Consider the following 12,056-nt stretch of genomic DNA (forward strand, 5'->3'; position numbering starts at 1 on the left):
TAGTGTTCAATATGGCAAGTCAGTATGCCTATCTTTAGCAGCAGCAACAAAAAATGACAGATAGGACGAAAATTCCTATTTGAGACTGATGTGAGTAATGAGGACAGTGAGTAATCACACACATACACATACACACACACACATAAACACAGAAACACACACTCATAACCACACACAGAGTAAAGCATAAGAGATATGGTCTGCAGGCTATGTGTAATCCATTATAGTCTGTTGACGACAGAACAGGCTACTACCCTCCTAAAAAATTAGCATCATTTGTGGGAACACACATGCACAGCCTCGCACGCACACACACACACACACACACACACACACACACACACACACACACACACACACACACACACACACACGCACATAGATTGCTGGAAGCAGAAATGGCAAATGTGCGCCACACAAAAATAAACAAACACACACATATATCCACTCAGACACAGACACAGGCACACCAACACACAGTCTGAGCAACACAACAAAGCGCCGAGTCACCAACGCAGTCTCCTTTCATCTATTTCACTCCATGTCTCATAACCACAGCCAAAAACTGTGGTTATGCATGTGTATGTTTACTTCAGTGTGTGTGTGTGTGTGTGTGTGTGTGTGTGTGTGTGTGTGCGTGCGTGTGTGTGTGTGTGTGTGTCTGTGTCTGTATGTGTTATACAAGCAGCAGGGGATGAGGACACTGATGATGATGCAACCTTTGCACCATGATCTGTGAAACAGGCAGAGAGGCATGACTACATTTTGTTTTTTTTTTTGTTTTTATTTACTTTACTTCTTGTTTTTTTTCTAAACTTTACTTGCTTACAAACAGAGCGTTCCTACTGCTGTGTATTACAGACTTTGCTCACGTATCAATTTGTCTCCAAAACCAGACACTTTCTGTTGAACAACAGACTCAAATGCAACCCCATATAACCTTGCTTTGTTCTGCTTTCACCTGGATTTTTTGAGACCAGTACTGACATTCTCATGTAAGGAGAACCAGCTCATACTCACACCAAAATGTCAAAGACACTTTCAATGGCAGACTGGAAGTGGCCAGATGTTCCTCAGGATGTGTCAAGAGGTCCTTTCTGCCAGTAGCTGTTATCCTCTTAAATGAGGACACTTTATAATAAGATTAATATTTGATGTTGTTCTACAGCAGATCTTCTCTGAGGGCCAAAGTGTGTAAAGTTTGTGTGTATTTACATAAGTGTGTGGGATTTGTCTGGATGTCGGGCCCATTTGTTCACTGTCTGCCCATTCGGTCTAATGGCCAGCTTACATGATTGGTCTGATGACAGGGTGCCTTCCAACAAAATTTGAATCTAGCTCAACTTCCCTCTGGATGGCCACTGCATTTTTTGCTGGATCACCCTGCCAGCGCCATGTGGAGCACTGCTGGGCTACCCCTAAACATTTTGAATGGGGGTGATGTATTTGTGTCAGACTGCCTGATTCTGTGTGAATGAGCCTGAACTGCTAGTTGCTAACGCTACCGTGTTGTTTCTCTCAATTATTAATTACGAGCCCATACAGCACACCTGAGCTACAGAAACTGCTTCAGCCCAAAACGCACATTCACACCACAAGCAATCTGCGTCGGAGTTTGTTTGTAACTGTGCCAAGACCACCTCCTTGACAGGATCTCAGTCTCGTTATTTTGGTCCACACCCAAGTGTGACTGCTGGTTTCACATCTGCTGAAATGAACCGCAAAAACAAGGGAAGACTAAACAAGGCAGGTGTGAAGATGCTCTCATAATATTCTTTGACAGAATGGAGCAGAAACCTTTGCTGAGAGGCAACCTAGATTAAATTGTTCATCTATGACTCAGAAGTAAGTGTGCTGTGCGCATGTCACTTCATTTTTGAGAATTTCATAATTTTACATTTCATAGCATATATCTTTCTGTTTCCATCAGTGTGCTGATATAATAAATAGAACATCTGCATGCCTATCAAAGATCCTCCTGCATGGGACTAATTCATGAACCTGTACTGAACTTGAATTGCACTTAGCCCTTGTGTGCACCTCTTGCCCATATGCTGGCTGATTATCTCTGACACACTGTTGTTTGTTGCTGTTGTAAGTTGGTGCTTGTGTTTGTGCCCAGTAGACTGGAGAAACTGAATTGCCTTTTTTAGGACAAATAAAGTCGTCTGAATCTGAATCTGAATCTGAATCTGAATCTGAATCTGAATCTGAATCTGAACAGCCTTGGAGAAGACTGACTGACAAGCAAGCAAATGTGGAAAAACCATGAGCAGTTTAGATGAAGAACAGAGGCAGACAGAGAGAGAAAGGGAGAAAAACAGAAAGTGGACTGAAAGGATTGAGAGTGAGAAAGAGGGCTAATGCTCCTGTCCTGCTGAGAGCAAACACTGGACTGAGACGGGTGTGGAGCCGTGGCTGTGAGCCCCATGTCCTTAGGCAGGGAGGAGATATCAATACACAGTCAGACAGTTCACTGAGAGCCATTCTCCTGCCTAACAAAAAAAAAAAAAAAAAAAAAAAAAAAAAAAAAACACTGGGAGGTATGATGAAAACACAACAAAAGGCTTGCATAGTCAAAACTCTACAGCTAAATGTAAGTCACCTCTCAGTGGGCTTATGTCTGTGCCTACAAAAAGTTTGAAGTGACATTTCCCTTGTGCAGAGCATCCCTTCTTTTTAGTATCCATACCGCTCTAGATACACTTAAAGCAACATTAAGCAATATTATGTACATTTATGTGTGCGTTTATGTGCATTGCAGTAAAATGACCCCTTTCAGTGTAATAGTCATCACTGTAATTCTCTTACCCCCAGCAGTGTTACAGCTAGCCTGTAATTGCCTGGTTTGAGCTTTCTAAATTTCTCTACTGGTCTGATGATAAGTTCCTCATCTGCTTTCCACTTCACCTCCTTGCCACTTCAGCTTCACTCAAAGTTACTCTGAAACTCCACATTGGCAGATAAACATGTGCAAATTTCAGATCATCCATGCACTAAGTCAGTGCATTAAGCAACACAGCCACAAAAAAAAAAAGTTCATTCAAAGCAGCTTACCTTGTAGCTGTTTGTAGCTTCAACACATTTTCATATTGAAGTTTAAATACTGAAATAATCCAAGTCACCCAGCAGGAGTAAAATATGAACTTTATTTCCATACAAAAAGAAGAAAAAGAAACACTTTTTTTTTCTAAAGTTTTGGTTTCTACAAGCAGTTCCCTGAGGAGAGGAGGGTTTGGGGTGTTTACACTCTCTAGTGGTCAAAAATCACTTTGTGCAGCTTTGAGACCTAGATGATGTAATTTCATTGAGGATTACATTTTTCAAGATGTTTTATAGCTTGAAAATAAGAAGGGATATGTACACTGTCCAGACAAATTTAACTGTCACAACCAGCAACATTGGGAAGTAACTGGTTACATGAAAGGCACTACATAACTAAATGACAAAACATATATAATTGTAATCTGGTGCCATTTCTGGGCAATTTGTTATAATTAATTACAGTTACTGATCAAAAGTTTGGTGATTGCAAAATATCGGAATATAATTTTTTCCCTATAAAAAGCAAATATTTAGAACATTCTGTTGCCATTTATATTTTAGCCATTCAGGTATGCCATGTTTTCCAGTAACCTTCCCAACACTGCAGGCCAGTTACACACCTCGCCATTTTAGATGTCCCATTAGCAAATAGATAAGTCTTGTCAATCTTTATGCAGTTTGGCTGTAAATTGTTTAACTCTTGCATTCAATCTGGCTGCAGCTCCATACATATTTTTCCCAATAATAGTTTTTTTTTTTTTTTCTAATAATAATTCAGAATAATAATCCAGAATCATGATATCATAACCATAACTCTTGTCTGATCCTATCCTCATGACTTAGTATTATTAGTTAAAATATGCTGCACCCCTCATGTTGTAATAATCCCTGGTTAATCATAATGTCATTACTGCAGAATTCATTACAATAAAACATTTATTGCATTTTTAGTTACAATATGTTACACCTCTTATGAAGAAATAATTGTTGGTTAATGTATTCTGATGTTATCACTGTGCCTGGTGGTTCATTATGAAAACATTTTGTTAAATTTTTTAATACATGTATAATATATCTACATTGCGTTACATTTAAATTTACTACATTTACATTTACTTTCTATTATCCAGTAGTTACGCGTATCATTTGCGACAAACCTCATTTAAAAACAGGTGTTTGTCTCAGTAGTAGTTACAGTAGTTGTGTTCCTGTTGGTTTGTAGTCGTTCTTGGCGCTGACAAAGGCAGCAGAGAAACTTCCGGTTTTAGACGTCTGGCCTCTGAAGAGCAAGCGGGTGCTTTGATGTTTTGGATCTGTTTCATGTTATGGCCCTGCCTTGCTAAACAACCACAAACTGCAGAGATTTACCAAAGACAAGGAAGGGGGAGAGAGAGAGAGAGAGAGGGAAGGAGGGAAAGTGATGTGTTCCACCTCTCCTCGGGGCTGATAGGCACCTGCGCGGTTTGATCACAAGTCTCTTCAACACTCGCTGTCTCTTCCTTTGATGATCCATCACATCATCTCTCTCTCTCTTTTCTGTCTCTGTCTCTTCCCCTCTCTCACGCCCACTCAAACACACTCACAGTCAACGCATACCCCTACCTTTGTTTCTCTCTTTCATCCCTCTTCCACTCTCCCCACCTGCCCTTTTGTCTGCTGCTCTTTTTGTCTCTCATTCTCTCCTTTTGCTGCCTCTTTTGCCTCGCTGCCTTTGAAGTGCGTCACAACTTCAACTTTCACTGCTGACTGCTCAGCCCCTTTGATGATGACTGATTTTAACACATGCACAGCACTACCAAATAACAAATAAAGTGCTGGATTCTGTAGTTTAATTAGCACCTACATTCATGCCGCTGCAGGTTAACGCTTTGGTAGTTACTGTAGGTAGACTGGGACGTCGCAGCTGAGGCTGACTGCGATTATGTAAGGAAGTTCAGCAACAACACAGCCAGAGCTACAGTTATGAGCTGCAATGCTACTGTATTTAAGTTTTTGTTGTTGTTGTTGTTGTTGTTTTGTAATTTTCTCCTTTATGTATTCTCATTTTTATCCTAAGTTTTTTTTTTTTTTTAAATGAGATGTGAATAACATGTGAATCACCAGCAGTGGCATCATGCCCATTCAAACTGCGAGGGCACATGTCTCCTTGTATTTTCTTGAACTCTGACTTTTTTTTTTTTGCGCTGCCATAAGCCTCACCATAACCAGACTGGCAGGTAGCAGTGCCTTTCAGTCAACACTGAGGGCAAAAAAAATGCAGGCAGTAGAGAGCTTCAACACTGACACTGAATGATTTGAAGTTAATTTACAGGGACTATTTCATGTATGTTTGTGTGTGTGTGTGTGTGTGTGTGTGTGTGTGTGTGTGTGTTCCCCCCTTGAAAAAAAATGGGTACATAATGCCACTCATAACCACAGCTGTATACATGTAATGTGCATCAAAGGTAATTTTCAGAGTATTACCTTAAAAAATGTTTAAAAAAAAAAAAAAAAAAAAGAAAAGAAAAGATGACAGCAGTGATTTGTGATAATAGACTGTGGCTATGTACTGTAATTAGTTTGGCTTATTGCCCCAGTTATTACAGCTGTTGTGGATTAAGAGTTCAGTAAGGATTAAGAGATTAAATAGATGATGATGACAGAAATGGTGATAATAATTCAGAGAAGTCCACATTAAAGGAACAGTTCACCCGTACAAATATATATCTATCTATTTATCTATGTATCCACCCATCCATCCTTCCATCCATCCATCCATCTATAATGTATATCTTCCCATTTTAATTCAAAGCCACTGGGGGTAAAGACCTTCATTGGGAACTATTTCCTGTCAAAGAGAATTAGCAAACTGTATCTATCCAGCCCTTTTGAGTACTAACTAGTGGCGGATAAATACAATTTGTCAGTGTTCTTCAGCAGGAAATATTTCCCAACTTAACTCAACAAACTAAACACATAACAACTAAACAAATCACAGCGATCACCCATGTTTCTTCACAGCAGATGCTCTTGGCGGTCCTCTCGCATTTTTCTCATCCATCTGTCTCTTCCATTCACTTTCTTTCTCTGACAGGTATCTGTCATCACTTTCTCCCTCGTTCTCCATCTACGCTTACTCTGTAACGCCGTACGTGTTAGGAAGAGAGACTGAGGTCTGCAGAGGAAACAATGTGTGACAGTGCATCAGTCTGCTGCCAAGATGAATGGGGAGAATCCATGCCCGTTAACTGTGGCCTTGTGATAAAGAATAAGCAAATGAAACTGCCTGCTTGCCTCACAGCACCCCAGGGTCCACTGCCACCATTCCTCATGCTAATTTGATTGAGAATGCTCGATCAGCACATAGTACGCGACCCACACTTCTTTGCTCCAAGGGAGGTGTTGTGGGGAGTGGGGCAGAGGATAGAGCATGCCATCATGGCATTTGGTAATAACAATTCATCTCCAGGACACCTGTCTCAGCGTATAATGTCCAAGTTAGGCCCACTGTGGGTAGTTTACATCAAAGTGAAATGTGGTGCCGCAGGAGGGGGCAGGAAAAAGTGAGGAAGGAGAAGAGCGAAACAAAAAAAGGTATATATATAAAGAAGTGGAAGAGAGGAGAGGGGGAGAAGTAAGGCAATGGTATGAGGCACTGCGAAGAGGAGCAGTGATGGAGGGCTAAGGAGGCGAGGGGGAATAAAGGATGAGGCGGGTAGAGTGCAGAGAGGAGAAAAAAAGGCAAAGTACTTAACAATCCTGGTCTGTGTTCCCACACTGCAATTAATGTGGAGCCAGAAGGACAGCCCACTCTTTTCTGCAGTAAAACAAAACCAGGATTGATGAGGGTGTCTGTAAAGCATAAGTCACTGCCTGCATACGCTGGCCAGGAGCAAAGCGGCGAGACAGAGAGGGTGAGAAAGGGTAGTTGCATGGAAAAAGAGGGAATGAGATACTGAGAGAGACAAACACGGAGAGAGAGAGGGGGTGGAGGGGCTTGAGACATTGAAGAAAAATACTGCAGCGGGTAGTTGGACAAGAGATGGACAATGAGAGAAATGCAAAGAGGCAAGGGAAGGTGAAGGTAAAGGGAGGGGTGAGTGTGACTGCGTGCAAAAGAGAGGGAGAATTGAAAACATAGACAATTACAGGGAAAGACAGATTAGGACGGAGCTGCTCTTTCAATGGCCATTTTTTTCAAAGTCTCCTTGGTAGCTATTGTATGGTTTCATTCATTAGACAGCGTGTCATGAACAACATCCAGGGAGAGAAATATCACCCGTCGACAGCGCTGCGCAACTCCCGCTTTGCCTCCCCGGCAATATTTTACCAGCGTTGACCTTCTCGAGTCAACAAGCCAAGTGTTAATCATGGAGAAAAACAATCAAAAATCGTTTCCTCTTTTCTCTGCCTGTGCACTGTGGCGCCATTAAACCGTCATGGCCTCATACTTAGGATGTGGTTGCTGGGGTGAGCTGCTTTCACTGTAAAACAAGCACTCTTGATTGCCAAGGATACAAGTTCTGTAAGACGTACCTTCCACATAATTATTTTATGAGTTTAGAGAAACTGCGCTGAATCAAAATAGCACAATCTAACATCATTTAAACACCTTTCAGGGGGATGACTTTTTTGTTTTCCCAGTTTTGATAAGTAAATCTTTCTGCCTCTCTACCCTCACAGAAAAATAAAGTATATGACAATCTCATTTCATCTTACCTTATGTATCTTATATATAGTATATATGACTTGTGGTAAGTAAGATATTCCATGTGGTTTTCCTTTGCAAGTGTTTTACACTTTTCAGGGTCATCACTCTTTGGACATCATTTACCCAAACGCTTGTGTATGGCACTGAAAAACATGCAGCGCTGAAAAATGAAATAAAAAAAAGGCAGAAAGAAGAGCAGAAGATAAAATTTGGCTGTGACAGTGGAACAAAAACACACAAAAAAGGAAAACAGAGGGGAAAAAATAGCTGAGTATCACTTTTCCATGGCTGTCAGTGCTGGGATTAATAGGAGCCATTTCACCGTAATGAGCTGTTAAGCGTTAGCTGCCAAAAAGCCTCTTCGTTTACCTTTGAGGCTCTGAAGTCTAATTATACCTCACTGTCTCTCTCTCCCTCCTGTCACTGTCAACCTGGCTGCACCTGTATGACGGCTCTGTGATTTTGCCTCTAGTTAGACAACATTATCATTTACAGTAGCTGAAACAATCATCCAGTGGGGTTTATAACATTATCACACTGTCATTGCTATATGTGTACCTGCTCTGTTACCGAACCACGCACACACATCACAATATTGGTTAATGCAGCGTTACATGACCACCACCTGCTTTAATAGGAGCCATTACAGCTCTGTTTCTCTCGTGGCCTCGAGTGCAGTGCGTCTAGCTTGAAACATCTGTGTGGCAATAAAAAGTTAAATAGAAGAGGTGTTGTCCTGCAGTTGTTATTCATGGGCTATTCAGGGGAATTTTACTGGCCCACTAGGCTGTGGCAGGTTGTTTCAACAAGCTAGAGGGACCCTGTTTCAGTAGAGAATCTATAAATTTAATCCCTGGGAATATTATTATTATTTCCCTGTAACCATCTGTAAAATGCCTGGCACTGTTGCTAACTTCTGACCAGAGGTTAGTGTTTTGGAGCAAAAGAATTTAAGTTAATTAGACTCTGAAGCAAAAGCTAAGATGGGATTTGAAAGGTTTAAATTTAATCTTGCTTGGTCTTAAACTAGAATATTTAAAGCTGAATGCAGAATCCAGTTTAAGATGAATCAAGATTAACCCTTGTTGGTGCAACCGCACCTGGATCCCAGTCCACCGCCCTGTTAAAACACAACACACACACTCAGACACACACACAAGCATACACACTACCACCACAGATGAATACTACTAGTGTGTGAACTGTGAACACAGAGTCTGTAGGTTTACAACAGTATAGCCAAAGGCAATGTTACTGGGATCGAAACTTTAACGCTGTAGGAATTCAAAAAAAAAAAAAAAAAAGCTTACCGCCCTCAGAATGATTATTTGAAGAAATAATAGATCACTGTAAAATGATAGATAGCTTAAGGAATTTATTGTTTACCGGTGTTAGAGCAATTCAACATAGTGCACTTAAAAGATACAAAAAAAAAACAAAAAAAACAAAAAAACAGGGAAATACTCTTTGGAAAAAACGGATCATTTGTTTTGCAGTGCTAAGGGTGATAAATGGAATTCAGGTCTCCATGACAAACAGTGAGTACAGAGAAGTGTTGGATCATCTGTTTTCTCCTGCGGTGTGCAGTTGCTACAGCGCCTGCACAGGGTACACAAGCATCTCTGTCTAGACCTCTGTGTGTGTGTGTGTGTGTGTGTGTGTGTGTTACAGAGTGTATGTGCATGTAACTATACAAGAAAATTTTAATTATACAGCACCTCTCACAGACAGGGCTTGTAAAAAGTATATAAATAAATAAATACATGCTTAACACCAAAATAAGAACAAAACATAAATAAGCAAGTGAGCTTAAGTGAGTATATGAGTGCTGGATGTTTGTGTGTATATGTGCAAACGAGTGTGTGTGTGTGTGTGTGTGTGTGTGTGTGTGTGTGTGTGTTGGTGAATAGGTGATGCGTGTATGCATGAATGTGTGTATAAATTAGCTTGTGTGAGAGTTGTTGTTGTTGTTGTTGTTGTTGTGTGTGTGTGTGTGTGTGTGTGTGTGTTTGGTTCCTACCAGCATAGGGGACAGGGGCGTCCTTGTCTATGGCCACCAGCGGAGGGTCCAGCAGCACCGTGTCCATGTTCTCTGTGATCACACCGTGGTACGATGTCTCAATCCATGGCTTGTGCTTGTTCACTATGTGAGGAAGAGGAGGAGGAGGAAGGGTGGGATCAGAGACAGACAGAAGAACCAAAGCAAAAGAAATAAATGTTCCTGTTTTGTGAAATAATTGTTCTTTTCTTGCATTTCTTTGAAAATTTCACATTTTTTAGATTTCATGTTGCAAGCATGTCTATGGCACATTGTCAGTCTCTGTGGTGAAATCGTGCTGTATAACATTCATGATCATTGTGCTTTGAGAAATGGTTTTGTATTCTCTGACAAAGTATGACTGACTGTCATAAATAACCCATTCCCCGACAGGAGAAAAGAAGAGAAGAGAAGAGAAGAGAAGAGAAGAGAAGAGAAGAGAAGAGAAGAGAAGAGAAGAGAAGAGAAGAGAAGAGAAGAGACTTGCGAAGTGGAAGTTTAATGGCAACACTGCGGCCTCATACCTTTTCCCAATTCTCTCACTTAGAAAATATAGTCAGAAGAAAAACTGTTTAATTAGATAAGGAAAGCTTCAACGACCTTGTTATCCATCGACACTTAGTGCATAATTCTGAGCTGTAATCTGTAACCTTGACATGCTGACATAGTGAGCTAAAGAATCCACACTGGAACACAGAGGCAAAGAGTTCAATACCCATTAACAAAGTCTGTCTATAAGCCTTGAGTTTTGACCTCCAACGCTGTCCTGGTTTCAGTACTCTACCCTTCCCTCACCATCAGCCCTCGCTCCAGAGTCATTGTCTCTCTCTCTCCCAGAGTTAGACAGAGAACTCAACCACATGCCACAAACTTGATTGAGATAAGTCGAGAAGATGAGCTGCAGATTAACACTGATCACCATCACACATAATTACTGACAGTGTAAATTAAACTTCCTCCCACTTCCTCCCAGCAGGGAACACACAAATAGATGGAGACGGATATACATGCCACGGGAGCACCGTATGTGCGTGTGTGCATGCTGATGTGTGCGCGCGCACACACAGACAGAGCTCCACATCTCTAGCATAAAAGTGTCACTCCCAATGGGGAGCTGGGTTGCTAACTTGACCTTTCAATCCACCGAGGAGGAACACTTTGTCTCATTCCAATGAGCAGATGACAAGTCCAGCTGGCAGCGATTTAAAATGCCTCACACTGTACCTAAAACCTCACAGCTTTTCATTTCTTTGGACAAATATCAGTAGTTTTGTCCCACTATTCCATTTCCCCCCTTTTTGTCACCAGATTGAGCCGACAGAATAGGTTCAGAGTGAAATGTGAGATGGGTGCTGTTGGGGCTATTGGGAATGCAAAGTATAAAGTTTTAATGCAAATAACATCAGTGGGATAATTAAAGTGGCCAGCATCAAGTAACAGACCTTGTGAACTTTTCAGGAACTGTGAAAAACTGATTGCGTATTCCATTGCGAATTGTGCATTTTAATTTCTTTACAGATGCTTTCGCAGTGCGTCGATAACATGAAATATTGTTCCCATGCATTGTACTTTATGAGCTCTTGCCTTCGTCTGCCATTGTTTTGATTATTCGCTGACAGAAACCTACTGATTATTCTAGACGGGACCCCGGCCCTGCTGTGAGAGAGTGTGGAGAGCACATCATAAGAAGCGAAAACCGAACCACAAGGGAAGACATTATTCATACTAGGAGGCTCATCTCATGCTCATGCAGGAGATAGAAAGCACTGCAGCACTCAGCGTGACTCGGCTCTGCTGGAGAGGGCCGTGGAGAATGGAAGTCTGCCTTTGACTAGTGTTTAGGTATCTTCACACCTGGAGTTAGTTGTAATGCTGGAAAATCGATGGCTTAAAATACCCTGACTTTTATGGCTCAGGAAAATACTTCTTATGGGATACTGATTATAGGAACAACCAAGCATTAAGTTATAGCTTTTCTGGGATTTATCATTGTGAACTTTTTGCCACTGAAAACGATACTCTCACTCAGAAGCAGACATGAAATGACAGTTGTGAAATTATCTCGTAAAAAAGACAACAGGTCATGCTGGATGAGGATGAAAAGGGAATTATTTAACTGCTGTTTTTCCTTCATGCTTGGATTTGCCACAGTGAGTAGCCAGTGTGTGAACATATTGATCCATTGTGCTGACATTGATTTTTTTTTTTTTTTTAAACTTCAGAAGTTGTCTTCAGTAGGTCTAATAGTAGCCCACAGCCGCTGCAGTTTACTCATGGATGACA

The 12,056-nt window shown here is 41.1% G+C and overlaps 1 protein-coding gene across 1 annotated transcript in view; it reads right to left on the reverse strand.

Moving 5' to 3' along the window:
- Window positions 1–12,056, reverse strand: part of LOC115374611 (calsyntenin-2-like) — a 179,868-nt gene that overhangs the window by 86,968 nt on the left and 80,844 nt on the right. Inside the window, exon 2 of the mRNA XM_030073590.1 lies at window positions 9,756–9,878. Within this exon, the coding sequence (XP_029929450.1) occupies window positions 9,756–9,878 (123 nt within the window). The remainder of the gene's footprint in view (window positions 1–9,755; window positions 9,879–12,056) is intronic.

This window comes from Myripristis murdjan, chromosome 17 (assembly GCF_902150065.1).
Source record: "Myripristis murdjan chromosome 17, fMyrMur1.1, whole genome shotgun sequence".
In the NCBI taxonomy this organism is placed as follows: Eukaryota; Metazoa; Chordata; class Actinopteri; order Holocentriformes; family Holocentridae; genus Myripristis; species Myripristis murdjan.